Genomic DNA, 22,337 nt, shown 5'->3' with positions numbered 1-22,337 from the left:
CTGGCACATTGACCCTCCCCCGGCCAAGGTGGCCTATGACTGCTCTTGGCAGCTATGGCTTTGGGAAAGCCGACCTTTAACGTAAATAACAATATAAAAGAGGGAATCTAAGACCACTGGAGCTACTCTAAACTCAACCAAGATGATTTTGTGTGGCACCAAAATAACCTCTTAATTCCCCTCTCCCGAATTTGGGCTCCAAATAGAAGCTTTGTACATCCCAACTGGTTTCACCAAGAGAGATGAAACTGAGAAAGAAAGAAAATTATATTAATGTCTTCAAAAAACCACTAGGGTCTATGAGACCAAAAATACGTTACAAAGTATCCATGGGTTACAATGATCCTGGTAAATAACATAAATGAAAAAGAACCTAAAGCTGTGAGCATCTGCTGCATACAAGTAGTGGCTAACTGAGGTATGGCCTGTACAACTAGAGAGACTAAGGCTCATGGGGTGGTGGTATCCTGGAGAGTGGAAACCCAACCTCCTTAACAGCTATGTAGAGGTCCTCAATAACCACCTCTCGTGTGGGAAAGTACTGCGGTGTCTTTGGAGTATCTCCCAGATCTAAGATTGACGAGATGTTCTTTGTCTCACCGGTCTCGGTCGTCTGGCCTTCCACATCTGGAATGCTCTCTTGATGGATACTCTTGGGAAACTGAGTGGGGGCGGCTGGGCTGCTACTGGAAGGCATTGCTTGACCTGTTTGGTGGATGAGGTCCCCTCTGTGGTCTCCCTATGTCGTCTAAGATTGCTGTCCTGATAGGGGGCAAAGAAGCTCGTGATAGAGACTTGGGGGCATCGTGTCCACGTCTGTGATGCATGCTCAAGCTGTCTCTATGTCGGCGAAGCTCCATGAGGTATGGTCCAAGACATCTCTAATTAGGGTAATCCATGACCCAGGCAAGTGGCCTAAAGTAATGCTCCTCTGTCCCCACCTCTAGTGAGCACAGCCGATAGATCCTCTCTCTCTATCAATCCCGACTGCTCTCCCAGGCTCCACCCATAAGCGATGTAAGGAAACCCTAAGAGAGAGATGAAATGATATATTAACGTCTCTAAGACGCCATAATGGCCTATGAGACCAAAATTGAGAGTACATCTGAAGTTGGTGTCTCATCAAAGAGAATAACTAAATGAGACTAAAAAGTACAATAAACTGATTGTCCTACAGTTATAAGAACATAACTGTAAGACTCCGAGATGATACTGAGTAGAAAATACTGGAAAATACTGAAAAATGTATATCAGGTAGATCCATGTATGCTGATCAGTTGAAGTGTTGCCCTCTCCTTAGATCAAGTATCTCCGCCATGGCGCTGTCTAGAATGGAGAGGTCGTAGAAGCGAGGTAGGTGCCTCTGATGCCGAGCAATAATGGCTCTGATCTGGCGATGGTGAGGATGTCGTGGTCGGGATCCTGGTGGGTGTGGCCGACGAGCATGACATAAGATAACTGCTCTATCAGTGGTGACTCCCTGTGAGCGTGGTCGGTGCTCTGATGGCCCAATGGAGGAGGTATCAGGAGGTGTGTGGGCTGGGTTGCTGGTGTTGGTGCCGAAGAAATCTGTCATGGTCCTTTGTCTAGGTACATCATGGCTTGGCCTCCTGTCTGCCAAGAGGGTCTCTTTGTGTCTCCTGAGCTCAAGTAGAAACAATCCCAGGCATCTCTGATCCTCAAACTCCATGACCCTGCGTAACGGCCCAAAACCCTCTCGGAAGAGGCAGTGATATCTCCCTTGGATCTCATAATAGACTGTACATCGGCAAATGTAGTGTTCCTCTGTCTCTACCTCCTGTAGCATAGCTGACAAATGTGGTCATCCAAGATCTGATGCACATATCGCCCTGTCTCAATCCGCAGCTGGTGTGATGAGGTCCGGATCTGTCCAATGGCACAATGTATCCCATGTGATAGGTGTACATCCATGTACGCCGGGCGGGTGATAAAATCATCCGGTGAGAGGTGGAGAAAATGGCTCTTGTAATGAGCCATTTTTGTGCCTAAGGGCTCAAGGGGCTAGTCCATTTCCTCTCTGTGTCCACTCTGATGATATCCATCCTGATCACGCGGTTTTGCTCTGAGCGGGCGGGTGAGATCCAAAAATGGACAATCCAGATTGTATTGAAAGGGTGGTAGTGCCTCTATCCGCAAACCATGTAGGTCAAACTATGATCTCATCTGAGCGTACCAGCAATGAGTATCTCCTCTACCAACTGTATGGCTGAGGTCAATGCCAATTGGGAGTACCTCTGCTGAGGGAGCTCCCATAGTCGCTATAAAAAGGTAACTGCCTGGAATAGGGCCTCGGTTACTACTGTCAGATCTCGTCACCCATGCCTTTGTGGTGTTAAACACCATAACCTTGGTTTTCCCAAGGTTCACTGTCAGATCTCTATCCGCACAGAAAGCCTGTAATGCATCCAGGTGTCTCTGTAATCCCTCCGGAGAGTTTGAGATTAGAACAATATCATCAGCATATAACAAGATGGGTATCAACACCTTTGCCGGGCATGCCCCTGGGCCTCCCAATCCGTCTACATAATCACAGACCGCATCAATGTACAGTCCAAAGAGGGTGGGCGATAGCGGGCATCCCTGCTTCACCCCTATTGTGCTGGTCACCCTATCAGATAGTCCGCCTGGAGCTTGGACTCTGCCTGTCATAGACTCATACAAAGCATATATCCCCCACTGCATATCCTTGGGTACCTCAATGTCATGCAATCTGCGCATAAGCCTGGCACGTGGTACGGTATCGAAGGCTTTGCGGAAGTCCACAAAGCAGCAGTATATCCTTCTCTTCTGTGCCCTGCCCTCTTCAGTAAGTGCCCGAAGTGTCAGTATGTGATCCAAGGTAGTAAATCCTCTCCTGAAGCCAGCCTGTCCCATGTGCTCGATGACCATGCCTCTCTGCCCATCGGCTCAGCTCCGACTCCAATATAGAGCCATATAGTTTGGCCAAGTAATGACCAATCATGATCGCCCTGTAGTTGCCTGGTACCATGGGGTCCCCACTCTTAATGGTACAATGATAATCTCTGTCCAGCTTGTCAGGAAACCCTCACAAATGGCACGATTAAACACATGTACGATGAGCGGAGCCAAAGTGTCTCGTACATATGAGAAGTGCTCTCCAACTAGCCCATCATGATCTTGTGCCTTTCCATTCTGTAACCTATCTATCGCATCTAGCACCATCCGCATAGTAAAAAAGGTGCTGCTAGCCGGTCTAGCTCCCACAGTGGAGGGGGGGTGGGGGGCTGTCCTGGTGCATCATATGGCTCTCTAGCATAAGTATGCCATGCCTCAGGTGCAGTAATCGGAGTACCAGGCTGTCTCTCCTGAAACATCTTCCATGCCCTCTTGCTGTCCTTCCCGAGGAAGAGTTGGTAGATCTCCTCCTCTAGCTTAGCCAGATAGGCTCATTTTTTCCTCCGCACAAGGGGCCGAAAGATCATCCTGGCCTGTCTATGCGTGTGAGACCCAATGGCAATCTCACGCTGTAGCTGTGCTCGTGTCTCACGACACTCATCATCATACCAACTGTTCTGTGGGGCAGTGCTGCGGGGGTGGGCGGAAGGGATCATAGTGCTGCAGGGAAACGCATATGAGGCGGATGCATGTAGTACACCTGCCAATCCTCTCGTGATCTCGTCTAGAGGGCTATGCGGGTCTAAAGCGAACAAATCATCAGATACTGCATCTCGGTAAACCCCAACTGTCTCACGTGTAAACTGATATCTCGGGTACCTAGGTAGATGAGTGGTTGGCCCATCTCTCGGGGATCTACCTACTAGTGTGAAACTCAGGTATGCATGATTGGCTGCTATGCCAATGGGCCTACTGGAAATTGTGAAACCCCGCACATCAGGTATCAATGAAGGAGATCCCATCAAGTAGTCCATTGTGCTCACTCCCCCCTTTAGAGTTCCAGTGTGTGAGAGCATCTGATCCTTGCCATCTCGATAAGCCATTGTATATGACCAACCCATGTGCACTGCCGACGAGTGTGAGAAAATGCGTGCCATAATCTGTAATCTCCCCCTCATCCTGTGCTGATCTCTGCAACCCTACATCCTCTGCCGTGATCTCCCGGTACATAGCCTCTTGAGCCTCTTGAGTATCATACAGCTCTGTCTGCTCTGTGCCTGTACGTGCATTAAAGTCTCCCAATAGTAATATGTCTCCCATGCTGGCAAACCTCATGATATCATCATATAGTGGTATATAGGGCGACTCTCCTGATGGTGCAAACCTGGTGGGCTGGGGGAAAGTAGCATACCGCGACATATAGCTCACGGATCCCCTCTCTGCATATTCGGACTCACATGTACCTCGCATGTGCATCTCTATGTACCACATGTATTTTGTCACGAAGCTCCTCCCTGTAAAGTATTGCCACTCCTCCAGATCCTCTGGTACCTCCCATTGTGCGTGGAAAACTGATTCCCATCTATAACCCCGTACGTCAGGAAGCCTCTTGTTTGTGCACTGATGGGTCTCCGTATACATAGCAATATCATTGTGTCTGAAAGTATCCTGCATCTGTTCTAAGGGCTCCGTTGCAATTCCACACCGTGAATCGCAAGGTCTCATAGGCCGCGCACCGTCAAGCGGGCCTCCTCTCCGTAATGATGACTCGGCCATCTCTGTATACCGCTCATTTCCCCTCTTTCCTTGCCTCAGGTACACGCGGCATGTGTTCCTTCCGGTGTGCTATCTGTGCCGGTGTAAGGTCCTCATCCAAGTAAATCTTTTCCCCCTTAAGGGCCATCCTTTTGGAGAGGAAGGCTTTCTTCTTCTCCAAGTCACCAAACCTGATGATCAATATCTTCACCCTGGTTTCATCTCTGCCTACTTGCCATGCTCCGGTAATGGGTACATCCGTGGCTCCAATTTTTGTTGCAAGAGCTTTTGCATCCTCTTGGGGATTTCCCTTATCTTCCCACCCCACTACACGTACATGTAAGGCACGTGCCCGTCTCTTGGCTTCCTCTTCCAATGTAGCATTCATCACCTCTACTTTATTGACTGGTGTATCCTTCTGTTTTTTTACTACTTCAATCCATGGGTTGACTTCCTCAATTTGTTTCTTTGTGGCACTGGCAATTTCAGCCCATGAATGCATTTCCTTCTCTCCTGCAGAAATGAAATGAAATGATATATTAACGTCTCTAAGAGGCCATAATGGCCTATGAGACCAAAACTGAAAGAACATCTGAAGTTGGTGTCTCATCAAAGAGAACAACCAAATGAAGCTGAAAAGTACAATCAAAGAGAGAGAGAAAGAGTTTGGCAAATGGTGATTGGACACACTTTGTCACCCAGGCAGTGGGTATTTGGACATGATCAGCCTGGGGAACAATCAGCAACATGAGGTCTTCTTTGTTTTCTTTCGATGGTTGGGTCTTTGGCATAATTGGCTCATGTGAAATGCTTTCATCTTTGATTCACAATTAGGGGTGAAAGGTCATGTCCAGCGTGTTTGTGGTCTATTGCTTTGGCAAATATCTTCTTGATCGATGCACATGTTATCACCAGGGCTCAAGCTAACCCCTGGTTACATGCTCTTCGTACGGTGGGCATGCCCAAGTGGCCTTTTAGTGTGTGTGGTCTGACGGCCTCTATGTACATGTTTGTATAGCTGGTCATGCAACCTTTGCTTTGTATTCCATTTTCGTTATCTAATCAACCAACCATTACGAAAAAAAGAAGACGAGAGAGAGACAGTTGTGTTTACTATTAATGTCTTCAAAAGGCCAAAATGACCTATGAGACCAAAACGCTACATCTTGTCCATGGAATACATCATCATGGTACTGAAAGTAAAACTAAAAGAAAATATCCGTGAAAAAAAAAGAGCCTCAGGCTCTCGCATCAGCCAAGGATATCTCGCATAGGGCGCTGCACCATGGTACCCAATGTAGGATGGCCACTTGAGGGATATTGAGTAGACAGGTGCCATAGCCATGGGTTAGGTGTAGGATTTATGTTCACCTGAACCATTAGCAGGACAAGAGTGACTATACTCTATCATGTACATAGATCTGGCAAGTTACCAAACTCCATCCTGAGAGTAGCTTCAATGCTTGGTCTACTGCAGTTGTGTGAAGCTGGAGACGAAGGCATTGCCAATGTCCATTTTGAAGCCTTTGAGCTGAGTGGTCAATGTCTCAGCCTAGGGATCAGTTAGCCCATTGTGGCCTCGCTGTTGGCACTTGGTTGGCCATGAGAGGACGACTGGCACAGCACCCCACGAAGTCGGCGGCACTGCCTTTGGGATTGTCCCAAGGTGCAACAGGTTTGGCAGAGGATTCTTCGCCTTTACATGGCACAATGGTGCGGGCTGTTCCGCACATTATCACCTGGGGGGTAGTAGCTTGGGTGACAGGCCAGCTCTGCCCTCTTCTAGAAGGAGGTAGCAGGAGGGTAGGCTCTATAGAGACTGTTCCTGAATTGCCAGACCTATCTTCAGAGATATGGTCTCCAGGCACTTGTCAGAGATGGGAGATCATCACATCATCAGCATTGCTGCATGGCATATTTGGCAGCCCCGTTGCAGCGAGGCCAGGTAGTTTCCTCCAAGAGCGGCCAGCCATGGAGGGAACCACCCTCCCTAGATATTCTCTTCACCTCTTTTGAGGGCTCTGAGCATGTACATTTAATTTTTAACTAATAGAAGGATCATTTTCCCAGATAAAAAAAAATCTTTGAAGATTTTCCTCTCCATATCCAACTTGGTAAGCCAAGTATACCGCCTAGAATTGTTAAATGCATTAGTGAAGGTGTGTAAATTTGAGCTTCAACTTCTTATGAGAAATGGGATTTGCTGTGGGATACGGGATGGATGGACGATTTTCTTCTTTGAATGCACTGCTAGAAACGTGTGTCAGATCCAACTCAGAGAGTTTACTTGACTACCTATGGGAAGACCTTGTTGAGAGAATCATCACAGCTATGCTTGGTTATCTTGGAGGAGGTTGTGGAGCTCTGGCATGAGCCAAAAGGGTACACTTTTGGCTATTAGTACATGGTGGATTGCCCGACAATCAATGTAGATCAGTCATGGACTATATGTTTGCCCCCTGATTCTTTTTGCAACACAGCCTTAAAAAAATTTGAATGGTAAGTGGTGTCTTATGTTTCTGGCAGTTAAATACAAGAATATTGTTGGCAAAAGCAGAAATGTTACGGGAGTACTTTTCTTTTGATATCGATATGGATGGAAACGTATGTACTATACCAATTGTTTTGGACCAGTACACACCTGATATGGACCGGCTTCCTCAATTTTTACTGAGTTTAGGGAACTGTGTAAGTGACATGTTTTGCAATCCCTTCATGTAATGGTTTTCTTCTAGAATTGTGCTTTGAATCTGAGTGCAAGGATTTGTTCTTTGATTGTAGGTTGATTGGGATACAGAAAAGGAATGCTTCGAAACCTTTGCAGCTGCCTTAGCAGAATTCTATGCCATGCACCCCCCAATGTTACCAAACCCCTTTGATGATGGATTAGATTTCTATCAAGTTCGGAAGGAGGAAAGCTCCTCTGCAGAAATGCATGAGACAACTAGAGAAGGTAACCAGTCGCACTTACAGGGCTGTTGTTTCTTCTCTCAGCTCTAGTTGCATAATCATGTTTTTTTTCCATGATTTTGTCACTTCATGGACACAGTAATACTTTTGGTCTCATAGACCCTTAGGTCTTTTGTAGACGTTAATAGGACTCTCTCTCTCTCTCTCTCTCTCTCTCTCTCTCTCTCTCTCTCATGGACCCTTTCGTGGCAGAGAATGGAGATACTCATTGCTGGTATACTTAGATGAGATCATGGTTTGACCTACATGGTTTGCGGATAGAGGCACTCCCACCCTTTCAGTACAGCTTGGATTGTCCATTTTTGGATCTCACGCGCTTAGAGCAGAACCGCGTGATTAGGATGGATATCGTTAGAGTGGACACAGAGAGGACATGGACTAGTCCCCTTGAGCCCTTAGGTACGAAAATGGCTCATTACAAGAGCCATTTTCTGCACCTCTCACCAGATGGTTTTATCACCCGCCCAACGTACATAGATGCACACCTATCACATGGGATACGTTGTGCCATTGGACAGATCCGGACCGCATCACACCAACTGCGGATTGAGACAGGGCAATATGTGCATGAGATCTCGGATGACTGCATTTGTCAGCTATGCTACCAGGAGGCAGAGACAGAGGAGCACTACATTTGTCGATGTACAGTCTATTATGAGATCTGAGGGAGATATCACTGCCTCTTCCGAGAGGGTTTTGGGCCGTTACGCAGGGTCATGGAGTTTGAGGATCAGAGATGCCTGGGATTGTTCCTACTTGAGCTGAGGAGAGACCGAGCCATGATGTACCTAGACAGAGGATCTTGATAGATTTCTTCAGCACCAACACCAGCAGCCCAACCCACGGGCCATCAGGACACCAGCCACGCTCCCAGGGAGTCACCATTGATAGAGCAGTCGTCTTATGTCATGCTCGTCGGCCACACCTGCCAGGATCCCGACCACGACATCCTCACCATCGCCAGATCAGAGCCATTATGCTCGACATCGGAGGTGCCTACCTCGCTTCTACGACCTCTCCATTCTAGACAGGCCCATGGCGGAGATATTTGATCTGAGGAGAGGGCATCACTTCAACTGATCAGCATACATGGATCTACTTGATATACATTTTCCAGTATTTTCTACTTAGTATCATCTAGGAGTCTTACTTGTAATTCTTATAACTGTAAGATAGTCAATTTATTGTACTTTTCAGTTTCATTTGGTTGTTCTCTTTGATGAGACACCAACTCAGATGTACTCTCAGTTTTGGTCTCATAGGCCATCATGGCCTCTTAGAGATGTTAATATATCATTTCATTTCATTTCTCTCTATGTAGCTATATTTAGGGAGGCGGGATTAGTTGGATTCTACTCAGACTTCTATTATAGATTTCTCCAATTCATATCAGACTTCTATTATAGATTTCTCCAATTCATATCAAACAACCATGATGGACACCCAGTCGTTACAATGCAAGAGAGAGATGATTGATTAGGGGCAACGCACCAGATTGCTAGGGTAGTGGCTTTTTGCCTAGTGATAGTGCCATTGAGGGGACCCGTGGTGCCATCAGATAGAGGGCAGTCTCTACATAGAGCCAAGCAGTCTCGACCCTAGAGACCTAGTCCCTTGTTCCATCATTCTAGAGGCCTTACCCTAGCGACAAAGAGATAGATTGACTTGAAATTACGAGAGCTCGGGAGGATCGTAGCAGTGATCAAATCCATGATTGAATAAAAGAATCTATCAAGAGAAATGAAGGTTAAGGCTAACACAAAATAAGCATAAACAAAACTATAATGCACATCACCCTTGTGAGTGCTTTGTAGACATGTTTTTGACTTGCAGCTGCCTTCTAGGTAAAGTACGAGGTAGAGTATGGCCCGATTTGGGCAATTTTGGCAGTCTAGTAGGTGCCTAGAGATGCCCAAGACATGCACCAATGGTTGGAACATTTATTGGGGCACAATATGAACACATGTTTGTTGGGTATGTGAACTAGCCCTTGTACATAAGCAATGATGTCCTTTTACCGTCATATGTGTGTGGACCCTTGTTTATGTGTCCTTGTGTGTGTGTGTGTGTGTGTGTGTGTGTGTGTGTGAAAAACCCCTAAAAGGGTGTGAATACTCACTCATGTGCTTATGTGTATTCGTGTGTGAACCCACTCTTAGAGTGCTAAGCATAATATCTTGTTTTATGTGTGTTTAACATAAGCAATGATGTCATGAGTTGAATCTTCATATCTATAAAGGTATTGTACTTGATTGAAGAAATAGAACTGTCACATCATTGAGTCGTGCTTTACCGTCTCTCTAAGAGATTTGTTCTCTCTCTCTCTCTCTCTCTCTCTCTCTACTCTGCAGCAACCCGACTTGCTCTCTCTCTCTCTCTCTCTCTCTCTCTCTCTCTCTCTGCTGCCCGCCTGCGCCCCCCCTTCGCTGCCTGTCTACCTGCGCCCCCCCCTCTCGCTGCCTGCCCGCTGCCCCCCTTCTCTCTCTCTCTCTCTCTCTCTCTCTCTCTCTCTCTCTCTCTCTCTCTCTCTCTCTCTCTCTCTCTCCCCGCTGCCTGCCTGCGCCCCCCATCTCGCTGCCTGCCTGCGCCCCCCATCCCGCTGCCTGCGCCCCCCATCTCTCTCTCTCTCTCTCTCTCTCTCTCTCTCTCTCTCGCCCTGCTCGCCGCCGCCGCCTGCTGTTCGCCCTGCTCGCTTCCGCCGCCTTCCCTCCCGCATGCTGTGCCCCCTGCTCGCCGCCGCCACCTGCTGTTCGCCCGGCTCGTTTCCGCCGCCCTGTCAACGCCGCCTGCTTCGCTTCCCCCTCTCGCCTGCTGTTCTGTACGCCGCACAGTTCTGCTGGCAATGGCCAGTATATCTATCCGCTAGGCTGTCTGCGCCCCTTTCCCCACCCACCCTTGCTCAGGCCCCCAAGGCAGCAGCATAACTCTCTCTCTCTCTCGGTTCTTCCATGGCTTCCCCCTTGCGCAACCCGACGAAGGCGACCTTTATGGTCACAAACAAGAGGATAACAAATGTGGAAAAGGAAATGAAGGAATGGAAGGCAGAGATGGAGGGATGGTGGAAGGAGAAAGCCAACTTTCTCCAAATGGTATTCAATGAGGGTAAGCGGTGGAAAGAGGAGAAGGAGGACCTCATAGCGGAAGTCAAAGACCTTCACGAGGAAGTCAACACGCTCAAAGGCGTAATTTCAGCTCTTCAGAGGGAGCTTGCAGAGGCCAAGGCAAATGGTGGACTTGAAGAAGGTGAAATTCAGCCATCCATGATAGAAGAGCTCAAGGTTATCAAGGAACAAGTACGGGCAATTAAGGAAGAAGAGAAGCAAAACGAGGCAAAGACTTCCTCATGGGTGGAAGTCATCACCAAGACGCAAAAGAAGATGGATGAAGCGGAGAAGTGGATAGAGGTCGCCAAGAAGGGTAAAGGTAAGGAGATAACAACCCCTACACCTACAATCATCAACATGACTTTGGAAGAGGAACAATGAAGACGTACACGTGCTTTGCATGTGAGGATTACCGGCCTTAAGGACGGGGATAAAGTTGAAGAGGAGGTAAAAGAGCTTATGGTGTTGATGGGGATTGACAGTCCGGCCCACGCAAAGGCCTGGAGAGTGGGCAAAAAAAGCGGAGGCAACGGGGAAACATCAAAGGAAAGAGCTCTCATACTTCGCTTCCCCTCTATTGAGGCAAAGAAGGAGTTCTTGAAGAGACGACCCACTTTAAAGAATACAGGCATTTTTCTTGGTGATGATCTTACTCTTTCACAGCTTGCACATATGAAGGAAGTTATGCCAGAGATTAGAGCGGCAAGAGAAAAGGGAAAGATAGCATTTTATAGAGAAGGGAGGGTGGTCATCGTGGAGCGACGCTCTACATGACGGTGCGAGACCTATGGGACCAAATTAAAGCTGGCAGCCTGAAACTGCAATGGATCCCTCAGACTTGATGTAGGTGCCTTTGAGGACAGCTTTAGAGATAGAGATATAGTCTTCTACTCGGAGACTCACCAGGCCCCTGGTCAGATGATGCCACAGGTGACAGGATACAGATGGGAGACAGCTTGCAGAGTAGGGACGAGATCGGTACACAGTAGTAGAGGATCAGGAGGGGTGGCAGTTCTTTTCAGGGAGGAGCTGCAACCGCTTCTACACATCGTTCGGAGAGATGATCAGGCCAGATATATGTGGGTGAGACTGAGGGCCGACACAGGCAGATTCCTGTATATTGCCATATGCTATTTTGCTCCTAGTACATCGACATATGCAGCACCTAGAGGGCAGTCTCCTTTCTCTGTGCTAGATGATGACATATGGGAGTTCTCTAGGGATGGAGACATCATCCTGTTAGGGGACTTTAATGCCCGGACGGGCAACCGCCAGACAGCCTTTTATGATACCTCGGAGGAGATGCTGAGAGAGCTGGACACTCTGGATATGGGATTAGACAGACGCTCACAGGATGTGGAGTGCACAGAGTATGGGAGATATTTGGTAGATATGGGGACTGCACATGGGTTGGCCATACTTAATGGCTTGCAGAGGTTTCCGTCAGCAGCTGGATTTACTTGCTTTCCACATAGACATGGTGCTAGCACAGTGGATTATGTTATGGCTATGCCCAGCTTTGTTTCATGCATTGAGGACTTCACAGTTGGATCTCGGCCCATTGGGGTAGTAGTGGATCATGCATTGTTGACATTGACTATCTCTTTTCACTTTACCACAGCTCAGAGGACACGAGGGGCAGATCACACTTGATATACTTTTACCTCAGAGACTGATGCTGTCTACACAGATGGGATTTATAGACGTCTGTACACAGAGGAGCCAGGGAGACCTTTGGAGGAGTTGACCCATATACTGACAGAGACTTTACATGATGCAGCGAGAGAGGCATATCCACATACTCAGCCTGGACAGAGACAGCGTTCTAGATGTATGCCTCAGAACAGTTGGTATGATGAGGAGTGCAGAGAGACCAGAGCCCAACTGTAGCGGGAGGTTGCTTTGGGAGTCACTACTCACCGACAGTCACGTATTGCCTTCCGACGCCTTGTGCGAAGGAAGAAGCGGGCCTTCCTTGCTCAGCTAGAGCAGGAATTATACCAGCTGTTCTTGAGCCAGGATTCGAGGGAGGCTTGGCGTCTGTTTCATGAGTCCTCCCCTGCTTTGGCCATCACTTCTACAGAGGTCTGGGGTAGTTATGCAGCATCTCTATATACAGTTCCTGGACAGACACCTTTTCCTGACCCGCCAGCACCATGCCCACAGACATGTACTTTCTTTACCGCAGAGATGGTAAGGAAGGCCATTGATAGGATGAAGACTGGGAGAGCATATGATCATGATGGATTGGTCGCTGAGCACTTTATTCATGCGAGAGACATGCTGGCAGAGCTTCTAGCAGTGATGTTCAATCGTGCTATGTGCGAAGGCTTACCCGAGACTTGGAGTAGGTCCACCATCGTGCCTATCTTCAAGTCAGGGGACCCTATGGAGCCAGGTAATTATCGCACTATTATGATTGGTCACACACTAGCACGATTGTATGCATCCATTCTTGAGCAGCAGTTGAGTAGATGGGCAGAGAGAGTTGGCATTCGAGCAGAGGGACAGGCAGGGTTCAGGAGAGGTTTCTCTACTCTTGACCACATCTTGACTCTACGGGCCATTATTGAGGAGGGCAGGTCGCATGGGCGACGGATTTATTGTAGCTTTGTGGACTTCCGCAAAGCATTTGATACAGTGCCCAGAGCCAGATTGATGAGGCGATTACAGGAGATGGGGGTACCCACAGAGCTCATATGGGGGATTATGGCTTTATATAGATCAGTTGCAGGACAGGTACGCACCCCAGAGGGGGTCTCTACTTTGGTTCACTCCACTATAGGAGTGAAGCAAGGTTGCCCGTTATCTCCTTCACTGTTTGGTATGTATGTGGATGAGGCTTCTGACTACATTGAGAGATTGGGGGACAGAGGAGCCCAGCTAGCAGGTACATGGATCCCACTATTGTTATATGCTGATGATATTGTGTTGATCTCTGACTCCCTTGAGGTTATGCAGCGTCATCTGGATGCTTTACATGAGTTTGCACATGATAGTGGATTGTCTGTCAACCTTGGCAAAACCAAGGTTATGGTGTTTAACACCACGCCACAGTGGGTTAGGCGATCAGCTTCCACATTTACATATGGGCAAGAGATTGTGGAGTATACAGATGCATATACATATCTTGGGGTAGTATTCAGTGGGCCAGTGTTTTCGATGAGGAGAGCAGCAGAGACTAGATTGACTAGAGCACATGCAGCCCTGGGTGGTTTGGAGAGGATGTGTTCGCAGGTTCAGTTTGAGGAACCTCGAACGAAACTTTGGCTTTTTGACACTCTAGTGACATCAGCTATGCTTTATGGAGTGCAGATATGGGGACCTTCAGTGGGCCATCACAGCGCAGGCGGGTGGAGAGGTATGGAGAGGCCTTTGGTATCTATGATTGCTATGATTATTAGAGCCAAGGCCGTGGTAGCTCATGAGATTATTCGAGCAGAGCTGGCGGCTGCCCCTCTGGTGATTGAGGCTCTTACGAGATCAGTCTCCTACATACATGGCTTGTGGGATCTCCCCCGAGACAGATATGCACGCCTCGCCTTGGAGTCCTCCCGACAGTTAGCTTTACAGGGAGACACGGCTTGTTGGTATGGACAGATGACATCTTGGTTCCAGGCACATGGTTTTAGCATGGACAGATTGCCTCCCTTCCAGTATTCTCTGGAGGCACCCTCTCTCACTCTTACACGGACAGAGATTACCAGACTCATCTGTCAGGATTTAGTTCAGCTGGACATTAGGAGGACATGGATACAGCCGACTGAGGAGCTGGGCACGAAGATGGCTTTCTACAGAGAGCATTTTCTTCAGCTCACAGCAGATGGTTTTGTGATCAGACCCAGTTACATGGATGTACACTTGTCTCATGCAGTACGATGCGCTATTGGTCAGATTCGCACATCCTCACACCAGCTTGAGATTGAGATTGGCCGATATAGAGGTATACCAGCTGAGGCCAGGATATGCCGAGTATGCCATGGGGAGCCAGAGACAGAGCTGCATTATATATGCCATTGTACTGCATACTATGAGATACGTGGTCGTTTCCACTGTTTATTCAGAGAGGGTTTTGGACCACTTTCCAGAGTCATGGGGTACCAGGACCAGAGGTGTTTGGGATTGTTCTTGCTGGAGCTGCGGAGACATAGAGATAGCCTGCTTAGGCGCACAGAGAGCCAGACTCAGAGGCACATTACAGATTTCTTTAGTCCAGCCATCACTGCGCCAGATGGACCACAGCAGCAGCAGGACATGGATACCGCCCACACCAGGGGTACACTGATTGATCGTGCGACTGAGCTTGGGTGGTTCAGACGCCCACGACTACGGAGGAGGGCATCCCAGCATAGACGGAGGTTGCAGCGGCAGATTCGGATTATTCTTGCGAGGCATGCCGGACACCCAGTCAGGGTGTTGACCACAGAGGATATTGAGGAGATCCGCCAGTGTCCGATGCGGCACATATTATGAGATGGAGGCACCTCCATAGTGTACCCCTCCGTCCCACATGATATTGTATCCCCTCACTATATTCCACTCACCTCCATAGCGTACCCTCCCCTCACTATATTCCAGTTCCAGTTTCATTTTCTAGGTGCCAGTAGTATCATCTTTATTTTTCATTTTCTGGGTTTTTTTTATCCAGACATTGTATCAGATCCACCATGATGTAACTTTTGGTCTCATAGGTCATTATGGCCTTTTGAAGACGTTAATATAACATTTCATTTCATTTCATTTCTCTCTCTCTCTCTCTCTCTTTTCTCGTAATGGAAGATATATTACCAAAAAATTACTTTACAAATGACCACATGGCCGCCATGTGATGTACTAGCTTTCCCTCACTAATTACTCCGAACCACAGGTGTAGCTTGGAGTACCCTCATCAAATATATAGCCATGTCATTCTCCACTAAATGAGTTGACCGCAAGGAAGAAACTTGCCACAATAGTAGCCCTTTTATACGGCCTATGTGAGTTGTAATACCAACTTTTGCATCAAATATGAAGGCATTCTTAGTTAACCAGATATGCCACAAACTTGTCCATCTGAAAAAATGAAAGAAAATTGAATGTTTTGGGTTATCCGACCCATTCGGAATCTTGCCAAAAATCCAGTCTTTAACCTTTACCGGCCTATCTATCAACCAAGTCCCTATGCGAGAAAGGAAATCCCACACCTTCTTTGCCACCGGACATAGATCCGGGAATGTTTTCAAGCATGTAGTACAAAACACACAATTACCATAAGCAATCCGCTGCTTTCGCAACTGGTCCCCGAATGGTATGCCTCCAACTAGCATGCGCCATAGGAACACCTTCCCTTGATATGGAATCTTAGACCACCAGCCCTGTAAGATTACTTCCTTTCACTAGGTCCTACTCTTTCTCATGTTCCATACCCTATTAGCCTTCTCAGTGATCCAGCGCTTATCTTCCACTATCATATGGTACACTTGATTTGTTGTACGCTAGATAATGTCTTGAGGCTTTCTAAATGTCCAATCTAACCAAGGTTGTTGATCCTCCAACTGAGGAATATCACCAAACGATGTAAGTGTTGTCCTCACCTTCTCCCATAACTGAACATATCCACGTGGGACCCGAAAATATTGATGGATTTTCCGAAAAGACAATAAGTGACCTCTACGGAGCAACAAAGTATCCAAATTCTCACTAGTCCCAATCGAGCCATTCTATTGAATTTTGGCCGCTCAACAAGTTTATCAAGCCACTCTAGAAGTCGAAGTAGCCAACACCTCACCTGCCATAGAATTCAACTTCAACACCTCACCTCACCTGCCATCCCAAACCAAGCAAATCGCTCTTGGTACGGCTTACCAGAGCAGATTTCTGCATATTAATGCATAACCCTGAAGCAAGACCAAAGTATCCCAAACAGCCATAGCCTTCTGAACATTATCTCTTTGAGCCTTAAGGAATATGAAAGAATCATTTGCCAATGCTTGGCCGACCATCTGCTCTCTGCTTGGAAGTGTAAGCCCTATAACTTCACTGTCCTCCGCTATCTTATCCAGTCGAGATAAGATTCGATGTGTAACAGTTGCAAACAAGAGAGGGCTAAGTGGGCATCCTTGCCTGACCGATCTCGTCAAATGAACTGGCTCAGTCACCTCACCATCTATCATAAGCCTAGGCACTGCATGTTGGCTAATAGTATAAATCAAAGAAGACATGCGAGGGCCAAATCCTAGAGCTTGCATAAGCTGTGAAAGAAAAGACCAACTAACGTGATCATAAGCCTTTTCAATATCCAATTGAATCATAACCACCTCTTTCATAATCAATTCCAATTTGTACATTCAATATATTATGCAAAATATTCCGATCTTTAATAAATCCATATTGCCTTGGATGAATTAAAGTAGGAAGAAATCGTTGCAACCTGTTGGCCAAGACCTTTGCAAATATCTTATACATTTTTTCCATCAGTGTGATTGGTCTCCATTGACGTAGATTAACCGGGGATGGAACTTTAGGCAATAAATGTACAAGCCCAATCTTCCAACTCGTAGGCATGATACCTATATTCCAAACCTCTTGAAAAATAGAAGCGAGAGGGACCCTTAATTCATCAACATACGTCATGTGAAACTCGTTGGGGAGCCCATTCCATCTTGGACTTTTCTCTTTAGGCAAATGCTTCGACACGGCTTTCACCTCATCCTCAGAAATATCTCTTTCCAATTCATTTGCAGAAACATCTGATACCTGGTGACGAACCAAGTGAAACAAAGACTCTCTAGCTGCAATGACATCAAGAGATATGACCTCCTGCGGACCGAACAAATGGCAATAAAAGTCCATACACACATCTATAACCCAAGCAAGATCAGTAATCAATACTTCTTGCCTATCTTGCGTCCTGACAATATTCTCACGTGCATGCTTTTGCTGCAAACGAGCAAAGAACGTATGTGACTGATAATTAGAATCCAGTAGGGTATCCATTCAAGCTATAAGCTTATATCTCACACATTGGTTCTCGTGCAATGCTGCAACCTGATGGGACAACCAATCAATAGCTATCTCAATGCAGGGCAAGAACCATCCTCTTGAACCACGTGGTTCAAATCAACCAACAACGATTCTAGGTTTCGCAACTTCTTCTTGAAGTATGATGCATTATGAATCCCATACTGGCGAGCAAGCTTTTGAATATTGAACATACAACACTCCCAAGGTGACACCCCAACAGAGATGACATGGCCTCTAAAGTTTTGCAACACTTGCAATAAAAATTGATGGAAAACAATATGCTCCAAGAAAGTCTGGTTAACCTTAAGAGGAGCCTTTCCCAATAATGGTCTATAAGCATCCACTGAATGGCTATGCATCTCCAATACCAAAGGGAAGTGATCTGACAAAATATGATTATATTCCACATGCATGGATAATATCTCTGGCAGAAACAAAGCATGCTGGCAAATATACATTTGGTCCAGACATTGTATCAGATCCACCAATTGTTGTAACCTTTTTGGTCTCATAGGTCATTTTGGCCTTTTGAAGACGTTAATATATCATTTCATTTCATTTCATTTCATTTCTCTCTCTCTCTCTCTCTCTCATGTACTGCACTCCGCAGCCGCGAGGAGTTTCCCATACCACATACAGACAGGACGGCCACCTACATCTGGGAGCATGCCCCAGAACCGATGGTATGATGATGAGTGCAGAAACCTTTACCGCAGTCTCCGAGTGCAGAGGGCTCGCGGGGAGATCACCCAGAGGCAGGCAGGCAAGAGGATGCATACTCTCACCCGCCGTAAGCGGCGAGCTTATGAGGAGGCTCAGTACTGGGACACACATCACATGCTCATGAGCAGAGATGCTGCTGCTGCTTGGAGGAGATTCAGAGAGCCCCGTCCTCCCACACCTATCGCCGATCCTCAAACCTGGCAGACATATGCAGAGAGACTTTATGATGTGCCTGCACAGCCCCCCATACCACAGCCCACAAAGCCATGCTCCACAGTCTCCACCTTCTTCACCCCACCTATGGTTAGGAGGGCCATATGCCGACTCCAACATGGACGGGCGACAGATCATACAGGATTACAGGGAGAGCATCTCATCTATGCTATTGATACATTGGCACCATTTCTTGCTCATCTCTTCAACAGAGCTCTGTCTGAGGGGTTTCCGGCTGAGTGGACGATGCACACTATTGTGCCGATCCATAAAGCGGGAGATGTACTAGGCCCCGGGAACTACAGGAACATCATGATTGGCCATATATTGGCCAAACTATACGGGGCAGTTTTGGAGGCAAAGCTGAGCACTCATGCAGAGGTTGGGGGATTGAGAGCAGCAGGCCAGGCAGGCTTCCGTCGAGCCTTCTCGACCATCGACCACATTTTTACATTGAGGTGCCTGATTGATCAGGCCAAGGCACGGAGGCAACGGCTCTATTGTTGCTTTGTGGATTTCCGCAAGGCATTTGATACTGTGCCCAGAGAGCGCCTCTTTCGATGACTACAGACACTAGGCATACCTTTAGACATGATGTGGGGCATATACAGGCTATATGAGCAGGTCTTTGGGAGAGTCCGATGCCCAGGAGGCTTGTCCGACACAGTTGCTAGAACCATTGGTGTGAAGCAGGGGTGCCCGCTCTCCCCCACGCTCTTTGGGCTCTATATTGATGAGGTGGTCAATTACATCACACAGGGAGGAGGCTCTGGGGTTGAGCTATCAGGTATTACTGTCCATGTTATGCTTTATGCTGATGACATCGTCTTGGTATCCGACACGCAGGTTGGGCTTCAAAGACTCCTTGTGGCTCTTGATGACTTCTGCGCACAGCAGGGGCTCACAGTGAACCTTGGGAAAACCAAGGTTATGATCTTCCACACTTCACCCGTAGTCAGGAGCCACACTACTCTCACATTAGCAGGAGGGCGGGTCGAGGTGGTGAGCTCTTATGTTTACCTTGGCATCACATTTACTAGCTCAGCTGGACGCTTCTCCATGGCTCACGCAGTCCGAGACAGAGTGACCCGGGGGTATGCAGCTCTTGCTGGCCTTGAGCGTCAGTGTCATCAGGCACATTTTCAGGAACCCCGCACGAAGGGGTGGCTCTTTGATACATTAGTGACACCAGCCTTGATGTATGCAGCAACGGTTTGGGCACCAGGGCTTGCAGCCTCCACATGGGTACAGCTCGAGAGACCACAGATCTTGATGCTCTCGAGGATGATACGCAGCAAACCATCCGTCCCGCACGACATTGTTCAAGCTGAGTTTGCTGCACCACCTATGGCAGTGGAGGCATTGTTCCAGACGATCTCCTTTATATACAGGATGAGGGAGATGCCCACGGAGAGATTATCCCGCCGAGCTTTTGAGGCATCCAGACAGCTGGCCGAGGCTGGACACACTGGATCTTGGTATGCACAGATGCTACAGTGGTTCTCACATCATGGGATAGACATTGAGCGGTTGCCACCTTTTCAGTATGATCAGTCTGCTCCACGGGGTTACCTCTCTCTCAATGAGAGGAACAGAGTGATGAGACAGGACATATGGCAGCACTACATACAGGAGACATGGACAGCACCAGAGAGCCCACTACCACCGAAGATGCTGTATTACAGAGACCACTTTATGAGCATCTCAGGGGATGGGTTTATACATCGACCGCGGTACATGGATGTATACATGCCACACAGCTCTCGCGTTGCTATTGGACAGCTACGAGTCTCATCACATCAGCTAGAGATAGAGGCTGGGAGAGCGGCACGGGTTCCCAGAGCTGAGCGGATATGCAGATTGTGCCGCGAGGAGGTGGAGATTGAGGATCACTTTGTATGTAGATGTAGAGCCCACCAGGGGGTCAGAGATAGATATGCAGGATTGTTTGAGGAGCACTCTTCACTACATCAGTTGATGGAGGCCTCGGACCAGCGACAGCTTGGCAGACTACTACTAGAGCTTCATAGTTCTCGAGAGAGACTCCTCCAGACACCCGCTCCCACTAGGGGTGGGAGACAGTCCCAGCTCACAGATTTCTTCCAGAGAGATATGCCAGAGCCAGCTGATGTACCACGTGGGGTGACCGCACAGAGAGCAGAGGAATTGAGAGCCAAGAGGAGACCTAGACAGACTGGACATAGAGCACCCTGACTCCGTCACCAAGAGATAGCAGCTATCCGAATGAGACACCAGATGGAGACACAGGAGAGGCTAGCTCGCTTTCATTTAGACTCAGGGTACATGTTCATGCCATTCACAGCCTCAGCATCGGCGATGCATGATATCTTATATCCCTCTTGAGTCTTATGGCACTGGATGGAGTTAGACATAGATCTGCATAGCACCTTGTACTACCCCTTCAGCATATAGAGATGCATCTTGCCTTAGCACTCCATCCACATCCCCACCCCCCTTATATTGTTTGTATATGGGCTCCACCGATCCATGATGATTCACAGTTGTATCCAGACACATGCACACTTTTTCTTTTGTTTCTTTTCTTCCGATGACCGGAAGAACACAGTTGTATTATTTTTTGTCTCATAGGCCGACTTTGGCCTCTCGTAGACGTTAATATATCTTTCTTTCTTTCTTTCTTTGTCTCTCTCTCTCTCTCTCTCTCTCTCTCTCTCTCTCTCTCTCTCTCTCTCTCTCTCTGTGCACACCCATCCACCATAGTTTGCTTCCATCCTCCATAGCTTGATTTTGTGAAGCAAACCATAAACCTAGTCTACGTATTCTTCAAGTCTAGAGCTTACCTTAGCCTTTGCCGAAACAAGTGTCGTTTCGTACTTTGGCGTAGAACCGCAAATGCAATACGACCACTTGATACACAAGCTAACAAACAAGGTTAGTACATATAGAAGGATGCAGGTAAACTCACCTCCTAGGGTTTCTCTCTCCACGGGCCAAGCTAGTCAGTGCTAGCGTCCCATACCACCAAAGCCTGTCCCAAGGGACCTTTGGTAAGATTGCCTGTGAACCACCATGTCCATGGCAAGAGTCCGGTCCAGGCACAGACCAACAGCCAACTCAATGACTGAATGAATCACAATAACCTATAAGTCACTTATATAGTGACTACTGCTGCTATAAATAACAATCCAACTATAAATAGCTAGTAACCATGGGTTATCACTAATAATGAACCCTAGCCACCCGTAACTTACATATGTCCTTTTGCTAATCAGAGGGCTCCCCAACCCTGACCAGATTAGGTCCTAATTTGGAGGATTAGTGTTAGGTACATAACATACTTCCCCTCCTAAGACCTTTTCTTTCTAGGAAACAAAATCAGGGAATCTCTGCTCTAAACTAACAACCGTCTCCCAAGTCGGGTCCTCCACCGTCCCTGTCTTTCCACTTGATCTTATACTCGGAGATCACCTTATTCCTAAGCTTCCTCTCCCTGAAATCCAGCATAAGCTGTGCAGAGCTCATGTTGAACAAAGGACAAGTCCTCAACCTCTACCAGCTCCTGAGGTGTAACTACGTTATCTTCAGCTTCTAGTTTCTTCTTGAGTCTACTCACATGAAAACTGGATGAACTTTTACATTAGGAGGCAATTCTAATTTATAAGCCATCTCACTAATCCTTTTCAGAATCTGATAAGGTCCACAATACCTAGG

The 22,337-nt window shown here is 47.5% G+C and overlaps 1 protein-coding gene across 1 annotated transcript in view; it reads left to right on the top strand.

Moving 5' to 3' along the window:
- Positions 1-22,337, top strand: part of MLH1 (MUTL-homolog 1) — a 108,387-nt gene that overhangs the window by 65,692 nt on the left and 20,358 nt on the right. The window contains exons 13-14 of the mRNA XM_086815991.1: positions 7,159-7,320; positions 7,414-7,585. Of these exons, the coding sequence (XP_086672117.1) occupies positions 7,159-7,320; positions 7,414-7,585 (334 nt within the window). The remainder of the gene's footprint in view (positions 1-7,158; positions 7,321-7,413; positions 7,586-22,337) is intronic.

The sequence above is a fragment of the Cibotium barometz genome, chromosome 21 (genome assembly GCF_041138505.1).
Source record: "Cibotium barometz isolate CiBa-2024 chromosome 21, ASM4113850v1, whole genome shotgun sequence".
Taxonomy (NCBI): Eukaryota; Viridiplantae; Streptophyta; class Polypodiopsida; order Cyatheales; family Cibotiaceae; genus Cibotium; species Cibotium barometz.
Note: the sequence above shows the minus strand (reverse complement) of the source record. Positions and strands in the feature narration are given on the sequence as shown.